A 12,162-nucleotide genomic window follows, 5' to 3' on the forward strand; every position below is an offset into this window, starting at 1 on the left:
AATATCAATCAAATGCTAGCTTTACAAATTGTGAAATAATAGACCGTTTAGAATATTAACTCAAAAAGTCTTGGTTTAAACACCAGATCTGTAGGTAATATGATTAGTACTGTTAAAATGTCTGTTATCCTGCATTTCTTTTTCTTTACTTTGGAATCCCTTTTACAGTCTCACGACACACAGTACCGTTCAAAAGTTTGGGGTCACTTAGAAATGTCCCTGTTTTTGATGGAAAAGCACATTTTATCCATTAAAATAACATGAAACTCTACAGCACAGAGGGGGTTAATGTTATAAATTACTATTGTAGCTGGAAACGGCTGATCTTTAATGAAATCTCTTCATAGGCGTACAGAGGCCCTTTATCACTCCCATCACTCCTGTGTTCCAATGGCCCTTTATCACTCCCATCACTCCTGTGTTCCAGTGGCCCTTTATCACTCCCATCACTCCTGTGTTCCAATGGCCCTTTATCACTCCCATCACTCCTGTGTTCCAATGGCCTTTTATCACTCCCATCACTCCTGTGTTCCAATGGCCCTTTATCACTCCCATCACTCCTGTGTTCCAATGGCACGTTGTGTTCCCTGATCCGAGTTTAAGTTTAAAAGGATAATTGATGGTTAGAGAACCCTTTTTGTAATTATGTTACAGCCGGAAATGTCCTTGTTTTCCATGAAAACAGCGGCGTGACCCCAAACTTTTGAACAGCAGTGTAAGTAGAACCTGCGTCCCCCCCGCGTCACCGGCGAGCTCTCATTCACAGCCGCTCCGCTCATTGTTAACCCATCTGCTTTCATTGAACAAAGCTTGACATTTAAAGGTAATCCGTCCCATCTGCTATTAAAGGGAAAGGAGCGGTTCCTGCGCGTCCTTTACCGTCAGCGTTACCTGCTTCGGGTTACCGATGTGTAACAAAACGAAATGACTCATCACGTTTTATAAACTTGTTACACCTCGCAAAAGGTACTTTTTAAGAAAAAAAATTGTAACAAAATTACACTGGTTTTCAGGTAATAATATATTGTGAAACACAGAAATAATATCAGTAGCAAAATAATAATAATTTACTTAATTTTTGAGCTGCCCTGGACAGATTTTCTGGGGAGATATTTTTTCCTGAAAAACCAAAAGATTTTGTTGCATTACATGAATAATTTTTCAGATGATTGAGTGAGGTGTACTCTGATTGGCTCAGCACATCAGCCAATAGTCTACTGCAGAAATGGTCTCTTAACTTCCTGTTCTGAGCATCATCTTACTTCCTCCCCGTTAAGTTATCTCTCTGCTGATGCCGTGTTGCTGGTTGTTGTTGATTGGATGGGTGGCAGGGAGAGAAAGGAGGGAGCTTTAGGATGGGAAAATGAATGAGATAATGCTGGCTCTGCCACAGGCTGCCACTGATCTGCACTTCCAGCAGCTACACATAAAATATCCTTCAATTCGTAAGACTCATGGGCAGTATACAGTGGATATAAAAAGTCTACACACCCTGTTAAAATGCCAGGTTCATGGTACATTCAGTAACATGTTTCCAACTGAAAACCGGAAACTGTAACCCTTTATTCCTCGCACGATATTAACACCCCGCATGTGACTGTGTTTCGGCGAATACCTCCCCGCTATATCTTGCGCCGGTTCTCCCTTAACGTTGATCACTGACCGTTTTCGTTCTTTTTCCAGCTGGAGCAGATGGATCTAGAGATCCGGGAGATCCCAGCCCAGAGCCGGGGAATGTACAGCAGCCGCATGCGGAGCTACAAGCAGGAGATGGGCAAACTGGAAGCTGACTTTGTGAGTTACCCCCAACCCCCCCACACACACTGCCCAAACCATTGCTTCATCTCTCTCTCTCATGAATGGTACAACAGACCCGACGACAACCGTACAGAATATTATACTAATAATAGGGTATAGTTGTCGGGCGTTAAACTGATCCGGGCTTGGCCCTTATTTAACTTTGGGGTGACTGTAGGAAAGTGATGAGAGACATGCTGTCTTGGAACCGTTTCCTTCTAAATCCAAAATGTGAGCGTCTCTGACCGGGGAGTCTGTCCTCGTCTCATACTACTTTTCTATGTGTTCCTACTTGAGCGACACTCGAAATGCCAGTAATACTTCTCAGTCGCCATTTAATGTTCTTTAACCCTCTATTGCCCAGAGCAGCAGTGCTTGCAGTCTAAAAGTATTAAAAGTTCTGTTGCTAAAGCGTATATTAAAAACACAGAAAAAAACCCTTTACATTAGTAGGTTCCGGAAACCTGCCTTGTGTTCTAGCTTTTCGAGCTGTTCTGGATCTGTATATCCACCTATTGTGCAGCGCTGTGGCATATGACAGTGCTATATCAAACAATAAATAATAACAATTCACGCATTACGTGGAAACCATATACTGATGCTCTGTATTAACCCCTTAAGGACAATAGGCGGTCCCTAACCTAAACCCATTGAAAACAATGCATTTTGACGGGCTTTATCATTAAGGGGTTAAAGGCACAGCTGCCCTTTCGGGTTTGTTATCTAAGTTTCCCTGTTTAAAGGGGACTGTAAAATCCAGATGAGGACCCTGTGAGCTGCTTCCCTAAACCCGATCTCTCTGTCTTCCTGTTTTGTGAGCGTTTTTCATACTTTGTGTGATTTGTTCTTGGCAACTAATCTTACGAGCAGTCCTCTAGATCAGGGGTTCTCAAACTGCGGCCCTCCAGCTGCTGCAGGACTACATCTCCCATAATGCTCCTTCAGCTAAGGAGCTGGCTGAGGAGTATGGGAGATGTAGTCCTGCAGCAGCTGGAGGGCCGCAGTTTGAGAACCCCTGCTCTAGATTGTAAACTCATGAGCCAGGCCCTCGTTTTATAATGTGTAAGTTGGTCTTCGTCTGTCTTGGCTTTTGAAGAATCTATGTATTGTAATAAGCGCTGCGGGAATAGTTGGCCTATATATAAAAATACTATTGTGAAATAATAATTACACTACTACTAATTATTATTCTTATTACCTGTACGTGCAGTTTGTGTCAGGAAATATGCATTTAATATTTTATGTTAATTAGACTTGGGTGCCGGCAAAGTCTTAGTGTTCGTCTTCAAGAAAAAAACAAATATTTGCTTGTTCCGGTGTTCGTTTCGGTTGAATATTCGTATACGTTCTTCGTATTTGTTTTTCTCCATTTTCTGCCAGTTTTCTAGCCTATATTAAGTCTTCCGTAGTATAGCAGGGGTTAATAGAGAAATCTGTAGGATTGCAACAGGATTTAAAGGTCTGTAAGAGTGACCCTATTGGTCGCCGCCAGGGGCCTCGCCGGGCATCAACCAATGATGGTCAAGTTTCAGCGGAGAATCTGCCGATTCCTGTGTTAACCCCTGCTATGCTACGGTAGACTTAAGATGGGCCTGAGGCAGCGACTTGTATTGGGGGGGGCAGTGAGACTAGCTAGGAGATATTTACGAAGATTCTGCGTCTTCGTGTATGTTTAACCGCCGCCAAATTACTTTGTTCGTTACTTGGTTTAAATAACGAAAACACAACGTTTTTGATCATTTTTCATGTTCTCTGTGAGGCTTCCTGACGGCGCCCCCTTGTGGTAATTCTGGATATAGAAGCCGGCTGCCCCGTTTACTTGTGGATGGCTTTGCAGGGTTTCCGCTCGTTTATATTTCATTTGCGCCACTTGTTCTTGTTTTATAAGCCGTAATTATCCTCTTTATGGAATCCTCCGCGCCCAGAAGGTTCGTATCGTTCAGCTGAATGAAGCTTTTATTGTGTGAACAGCTTTTAAATGCAAACTTCATGTTGTGATTCTTTACTCCGGAAGTCATATTTCATGTAAATTAACTTCATGAAAATATGAAATATTGAAATATATTATTATTATTATGTGGCTAATTTTTGTTTTACATGTTTCCATGTAATTATGTTTTTCTGTTTATTTTTGTTCCCCTTGCCGGTCCTCTAAATATCTCCATCTTAATTTCGCATGTTTCATAAATGAAGTCGGGATCCCATATGTAATGAAGTCCCCAAACCCTAAAGCAGCCGGATAATGATTAGCATTTGTAGTTGGGGTAAGGATTGAGGAGCCGGGGGGGGGTAAAGGTTGAGGAGCCGGGGGGTAAGGGTTGAGGAACCAACGTGAGGGTTGAGGAGCCGGGGGGGGTAAGGGTTGAGGAGCCGGGGGGTAAAGGTTGAGGAGCCGGGGTGAGGGTTGAGGAGCCGGGGGGTAAAGGTTGAGGAGCTGGGGTGAGGGTTGAGGAGCCGGGGGGGTGAGGGTTGAGGAGCCGGGGGGTAAAGGTTGAGGAGCTGGGAGGGTAAGGGTTGAGGAGCCGGGGGGTAAAGGTTGAGGAGCTGGGGTGAGGGTTGAGGAGCCGGGGGGGGTGAGGGTTGAGGAGCTGGGGTGAGGGTTGAGGAGCCGGGAGGTAAAGGTTGAGGAGCCGGGGGGGGGTGAGGGTTGAGGAGCCGGGGGGTAAAGGTTGAAGAGCCGGGGGGTAAAGGTTGAGGAGCCGGGGGGGGTGAGGGTTGAGGAGCCGGGGTGAGGGTTGAGGAGCCGGGGGGGTGAGGGTTGAGGAGCCGGGGGGGGTGAGGGTTGAGGAGCCGGGGGGGGTAAAGGTTGAGGAGCCGGGGGGTGAGGGTTGAGGAGCCGGGAGGGGTTGAGGAGTTAGAGTTAAGGTTGTAGTTATGACTTTATCAGAACGCACGTGAATGTTCTCTGTGAGGATGCATTGGAGGTCCCTTGGATGGATGAAGATTTGCGATCTGTCGCTTTTCCAAACCCTACATTTTACGAGGCTCCACACCAAACTAAACCCCTATAACAATGTTTACTAATTAAAGCTGCAGTTCCAGCTGCTCTGCTGAATATAACACTTGTAACTACACAATATTACATCGTTCCTTGTACCGTTTAACGGCAAAAACACTTCCCAGAAACCATTTTTAATCCACTAAATTCTTCTTCTTTTTCATAATTTTTCCTAAGAGCGCGTAATTGTCATGTGACACAATAGCAGGCAGCGATAGGTTATTGCCATCGAAATGGATAAGGTTTCTGAAGGAGATTAAACAAAACAATTGCACTGAATACCAAACAAATCTATAACAATAATGTTAGTGCAGATCCTTTACAGTCTGATATCATATTTAGAATTTAATCTGTGTGCGCGGCTGCCTTGATATTGCAGAATCACAACTCCAACTACTCTCAGCCTTTAGTTGGCTGAAATGTGTTGGTTACAATCCAGCAGCTGCCAGGTTCTGTGTACTGCTAAACCGTGATACAGAAAATAAGTTAATAGTAACCTAGAACATGCTGGCAGATCGGCCCCATCTGGCCCCCGTCTAGTCTGCCCGTTTCTCCTGCTGTAAAGACTCAAACCTTAATCAGTCGTTGGTCTCGTCTTATATTCAGGAGCCGTATGTCTATCCCATGCATGTTTAATATCCTCACTGTATTACCCTCTACCACCTCTGCTGGGAGGCTGTTTTTGCATTGTTTAAGTGTTAGATAAAGGAAATGTCACTTTTATGCTTTTCAACCTCGCTTCTCTACTGTTGGTGGAACGGCCGTGTCAGTACCCCGGACCTGCCTGCAGGTGGCAGCGTTGCTGCGTTAGATCCCCCTAATATAATTTGGCTGGGGCTGCATATCTCTGTCTGATGAATTATAAATGCATGATGGGATTTGCATTCCTATATTGGCTGAAGACATGGTGTTGAATGTTTTATTAACCCTCCCAATGCAACTGTCAGCCTATTAAAGAGATCCAGTGGACCCTGTATGGAGGAAGAAGCCGGAATAAATCCATTTAGGCAAATGCTGTCCCCAGCTGTTTATTTTTCTCGCCTTTTCATGTTAGGGTTTTATTTTAAGTCAAGTCTGCAATGATTAAAAAAAATAAAGACAGGTTGGAGTTTTGGACTTTAAAAGTTTATTTTAACACTTTGAGTGCCAGAGAATGAAATGGACACACTGGTGTTAAACCCTTGCATTTGTAGGGTTAATACACATTGATTCCCTGCGTTAAGGAAAAAGTAACCTGTGCTGTAAAACTATTTTGGAAAGGAAAATGGTCAGAGGCTTAGATGTAATAAAAAGCGGTTTTACTTCACTGATGGATGAGTGGAACAGCCTCCCAGCTTTACTTACTGTATCCGAGAGGACTCGGCCCCCATAGATGTGCAGCTGCTGGTTTAGGGATTTTCAGTAGGATTTAAGCTTTTGGGAAAAAATATTTGCAGAACTTGGAACCTTGGAAACTTGGAAATACAATATTTCCGCACACTACCGATCAAAAGATAAACAAAGTCGCAAAAGATAGATTGTAAAGAAATTTTACACTTATTTTCAATAACGTTCAAAAGTTTGGAGTCATTTACAAATGTCCTTGGTTTTGTCCATTAAAAATAACATGAAATGGATCAGAAATCCAGCGCAGACGGGGTTAATGCTGTAAATGACTATTGTAGCTGGAAACGGCTGATTTTTAATGGAATCTCTTCATAGGCGTACAGAGGCCCTTTATCACTCCCATCACTCCTGGGTTTCAATGGCCCTTTATCACTCCCATCACTCCTGTGTTCCAATGGCCCTTTATCACTCCCATCACTCCTGGGTTCCAATGTCCCTTTATCACTCCCATCACTCCTGTGTTCCAATGGCCCTTTATCACTCCCATCACTCCTGTGTTCCAATGGCCCTTTATCACCCCCATCACTCCTGTGTTCCAATGGCCCTTTATCACTCCCATCACTCCTGTGTTCCAATGGCCCTTTATCACTCCCATCACTCCTGTGTTCCAATGGCCCTTTATCACTCCCATCACTCCTGTGTTCCAATGGCCCTTTATCACCCCCATCACTCCTGTGTTCCAATGGCCCTTTATCACTCCCATCACTCCTGTGTTCCAATGGCCCTTTATCACTCCCATCACTCCTGTGTTAAAGGTGTGTATGTGTGTGTGTGTATATATATATATATATATATATATATATATATATGTGTTTGTGTGTGTGTATATATGTATGTGTATATGTGTATGTATGTATGTATGTATGTAGACATGCAGAAAACATGCAAACTAAATGGGCCGAATAGTTCTTACCGGCCGTCATATTGTATGTTGTCTGGAATCACTCGAAGCTGTTGCAGAGATATAACGCTCTGTACAGTAAGAAAACCTTTAAAGGGGGCTCCAGCCGTCACGCACTTTAATGCATGTGATAACTGAGAGGTCTCATTAACTCACTGCAGGGTCCGCAGAACCCCCCCATAAACATTTGCCTCTTTACCCACTCACCAGCCTGTGTGTACTCGGTACTCACTGACAGTCAGCTCCAGCGCTTACTCAGCTTTCCTGCCTCTGATTGGCTGTTAGTAGATCAGGAACAGGACTGCAGATGTGGTGTTGCGCTGCAGCTTCTCCTAAAGGTATTTTTATATAATATATGAATATATATAAAAGTACTTAGAAAGCGCTGCACGGAGCATTAGACTTATGTTCCATTTAATTGGCAGAAATTGCAAACTAGAATGTTTCTAATGGAAAAAAGTGTCATTGGCTCTTTAAAGGGTTAATTTTCTGTGCATGAAGTAAACTCCGACAATCCCTGAACAGCGGTGACTTTAGTCTCACAAATCACAGCCGAAGAGGCTGGTGCTGGTGAATTTTCCGGCCCCTTTATTAGTCATCGTAGACCGAACCTTTGCTTTACAGCGCTACGGCATATGATGGCGCTATATATAAACCAGGAAATGATATTTCCCTTGGATGCATTTATTTTCCGCGCCTCCGTGCCGGCAGAATTCATCAGATAATAAAAGATACATATTCAAAATGAAGACAAATTGCCCTAATATGTTCTAAATCAAGCGCAAGCGGCACAGATCTGCTTAAAAATGTATGTAATCCGGGGCTGACAGGCGGGGGCGACAGGCGGGGGCGAGGCGGGCGTCCTGATTTACGGAGAGAGAAGTTTTGCTGCCGTCGCCGGCGTCTGCGTTTCGGATGCGAGTTGACGTCGTGACATCTGATTGTCAGCTTCTTCTATTAGGCCCGGCTTATAAATGAAACGCGTTCGATTCGATCGCGATGAAAGGTGCCGGCATGCGCTGACAGCCCCCGCTCCAAATAATCTGCCGGTGACAGCGTCGATTCGCGAAAAGTGACAGCGTAAAGCGGGATGTCAGTGTGGAGACGGCGCGCCCGACGCTCGCCCCAATAAAACCAGCAGCAGCCTAGATTTGTTTTCGTTTAAATTTAAAGGTTTCACGTCGGGTCAGATCCCGGGTTATCGGTTTGTTGACTCTTATTGAGTTTAACCGGTTTGCCAAAAACTGGGAGACGCCAGAGGTAAAAAACCGGGTCACTTTCTTATATCTCTATTTAAAAAAAAAAAAAATGTTTTTAATTCCTGGCCGTTGTATAAACAGCATATTGGTTCATTTAAATACTAGTTGTTTTTTATTATTGATTTTTTTTTTTTAATTTTTTTTTTTTTTTACCTTATCTCTGCTTGTCGACTAAAACTATCAAGTCCTCATCTTGCGATATGATTTAATTCATCGAGGAGGCAGTTTGACAGAAGGGGCAGGAAAGCCTTCTAATAAATAAAGGTTCTGCTTGCGTCCGGGGAGGACATACGCGCTCCGACTACAACAGCACGCGCTGGGCGAGAGGGCGTTCGCAGCGCTCTAATACTTCATTATTAGACAGATTTTATTTGATTTTTTTTTTTAATTATTTAATAATGTTTTTAAAGAATGCCTTTAAGGGACGAACCTCTTTAGAATGCCTCCTGACGGCACGGGCTCCATTAATCAGCGTACCTGCGCATGCACGCTCATATATGTTTGCGTGATTTGGCAGTTAACCCTTTGAAGCACCTTTATTGCCAACATTAAGGATGCCTGTGAAACATATATGTGTATGTATGTGCGTATATATATATATATCATATGGCGTATTAATTATTCCTGCTGATTGGACCATTGCCTGGTTGCTATGGTGACAAGACTACTTTTCCAACTGTGCACTTGATTTACATTTTGTACAGAATTCCCAGGAAATGTTAGGAGCTGCAGAGTTTTGTAATTCCCAAAAAAAATATATAAATTCCTCCATTTTCTTCTGATCCTTTTAGAATTTTCACATTCTTTCTAAAGTCATCGATTTCATGAATGAATTCCGTGAATCTCTGCGGCTCTATGAATGATTTTCCCTAAAATAAATGCTGGCGCTGGACCTGGCAAGGGTTTTATGATCATTCATAATAGTATAAAAAAAAACATATCGTTCCTTTAATGCCTCTTGTGAAATGTAGATAAAAATGCGCACAAATAGATTAATTGGACAGTTTTTTTTTAATCTTTTTATTTCTCTAATCTCATTGATTAACCCTTTTGGTGTTCAGAATATCAGTGGGACAAATATTAGCCGCGTGCCGATGCCTCTGACCCCTGCCTGTCCTTCCCAGCTCTTTAATAATATCAATTAATAAAAAAAATGTAAAAAATAATAATAATAATTTATTATTGTCAAAAAAATAAAAAAATAAACATAAATACACTCCAAAAATCCCCCATAAACATGGCGAGGAGCTGAGCGCCTCCTTGAAACGCGACCTCTAGAAATAGCAGCGCTTTACCGCGTTACGCTGTAAATCCAGCTAATGATCCCAACCGCTTTATTGTGCGCGTTATATAAGAATAGAGCGGGGCGCTGGATGCGCGTTGTCATTAATGAGACGCTCGCTCTGTAGCCTCGGAGAGCGAGGTCCCCTCGGGAGACGCCGGTGGTTTTTATTTTATTTTTTTATATTTTTTTTTTATTTTAAACTAAGTATTGTTTTGGCTTCTATCCTTGATTGGCCCAGAAATAGCAATCAGCGAGGGAGCGGGATGACATGCCTCGTAGCGATCCCTTTTATCTTTCACATGAGTATCAACATTGTATGCTTCCTAATGGAAGTGTAATTTAATGAAATCTATTGGGTAAACACACTTCAGATGTTCAAAGGAGGTGACAAAATTTTTGCTGGCAGCCAAGACCTGGCTGCTTTCCAGTTTGCCTCCAGCCGTATGCAGAGAACAGCGAGAGAGGCGCTTTAAATAGGAACACAAGAGCATTGCTTTCGCACCATTATTTGCCCCTCAATTTGCAGGGTTTCTTCTCTATTGCCGTCTCTTGTCCTCCGACGTCTGACCTTCTCCGGGGATCTCCAATCGCCTCCCTGTCGCCTCCTCCGTCCTGGGACTTGGGAGTAAAGCCACGAGACCGAGACACACTAAAAGGGCCGATTCTTAGGGGTTTGCATTTCATTTATTTATTTATTTATTTATTTATTTATTTTTTGGGGAGCGCACACTAGTTTAACCCTCATTCGCCCAAAGACTAAGTGTGTGCGTGTGTGTGTGTGTGTGTATATATATATCTATCTCACATAGACATGTTTTAGACTTGAGAAAGGGAGAATAGTTAGTCCAATAAAAAAGGTATTATCACAAGATACTTATTCCATCTGTTATTTGATATTGACACCACTGGACTAATACGGCTACAACCTCTACTCATACACATATATATATATAATGTGTATATAATAAAAATATATCTATATATAGAGTATATATGATGTCACCTTGTTAGGTGCCCCAGAAATACACCTGTAATTACTGAGCTCAGGTGAACACAGGTTGTAATGGACGCAGACCTTGGGTAGCTCCCCAAAAATATGAATTACTAGTAACGACAGATATTGTAAGTATTGGCCAATTACATTTCATAACACTCCTTTTAAATGATGCAAAGAATTTCGATTTTATTTTTTTATTTTAGGCGGCGGACTTTAAACAGAGATCGCACGCCATTTTTTTTATTGCTAGTATTACATTAAAAATGTTTTAAAAAATATCACTCCGTTTCCTTTTTTAAACTCATTGTAGTTTTTGCCCCATAATATAAAGTTTCCAGGCAGCTGCATATCAGCCGTTTGTATGATTCTCGCTCTGTTATCTGATCCCCGATCTACTAAACACCGCGACTCCTTATCATACTGCCTGTGGGGAACAATAGAATGGCTCAGTCTCAATCACCCAGTCAGACTCTCTGATTAATGAAAGTCTATGGAGAACGGACTTCATTAGCATCGCCATAAAGCATCAGCTCAGTGTGGTGTTTGAGCCGGGAAAGTCAACCAAAATATCACATGACTGACAGCGACGGCGGCTCCAGGTCTGCAGATAAAGGGAGTTTATTGGAACAAAATTACATAAAAACAGGTTTTTGTCACCGACCGACATTACTGTATACAGCGGTGGGGGCTATATTATTGTATACAGCGCTGGGGGTTATATTACTGTATACAGTGGTGGGGGCTATATTACTGTATACAGCGCTGGGGGTTATATTACTGTATACAGCGCTGGGGGTTATATTACTGTATACAGCGCTTGGGGTTATATTACTGTATACAGCGCTGGGGGGGTTATATTACTGTATACAACGCTGGGGGTTATATTACTGTATACAGCGCTTGGGGTTATATTACTGTATACAGCGCTGAGGATTATATTACTGTATACAGCGCTTGGGGTTATATTACTGTATACAGCGCTGGGGGGGTTATATTACTGTATACAACGCTGGGGGGTTATATTACTGTATACAGCGCTTGGGGTTATATTACTGTATACAGTGCTGGGGGTTATATTACTGTATACAGCGCTGGGGGTTATATTACTGTATACAGCGCTGGGGGTTATATTACTGTATACAGCGCTGGGGGTTATATTACTGTATATAGCGCTGGGGGTTATATTGTTGTATACAGTGCTGGGGGGTTATATTACTGTATACAGCGCTGGGGGTTATATTACTGTATACAGCGCTGGGGGTTATATTACTGTATACAGTGCTGGGGGGTTATATTACTGTATACAGCGCTGGGGGGGTATATTACTGTATACGGCGCTGGGGGTTATATTACTGTATACGGCGCTGGGGGGTTATATTACTGTATACAGCGCTGGGGGTTATATTACTGTATACAGTGCTGGGGGTTATATTACTGTATACAGTGCTGGGGGTTATATTACTGTATACAGCACTGGGGGGTATATTACTGTATACAGCGCTGGGGGTTATATTACTGTATACAGCGCTGGGGGGTTAT

The 12,162-nt window shown here is 42.8% G+C and overlaps 1 protein-coding gene across 4 annotated transcripts in view; it reads left to right on the forward strand.

Annotated features, from left to right (window-relative positions):
* The window catches only part of VTI1A (vesicle transport through interaction with t-SNAREs 1A), a 122,993-nt gene that overhangs the window by 2,852 nt on the left and 107,979 nt on the right, over positions 1-12,162 (forward strand). For all 4 annotated transcript variants that reach the window (XM_053450209.1, XM_053450210.1, XM_053450211.1 and 1 more), the window contains exon 3: positions 1,684-1,794. In XM_053450209.1, the coding sequence (XP_053306184.1) occupies positions 1,684-1,794 (111 nt within the window). The remainder of the gene's footprint in view (positions 1-1,683; positions 1,795-12,162) is intronic.

The sequence above is a fragment of the Spea bombifrons genome, chromosome 11, assembly GCF_027358695.1.
Source record: "Spea bombifrons isolate aSpeBom1 chromosome 11, aSpeBom1.2.pri, whole genome shotgun sequence".
NCBI lineage: Eukaryota > Metazoa > Chordata > Amphibia > Anura > Pelobatidae > Spea > Spea bombifrons.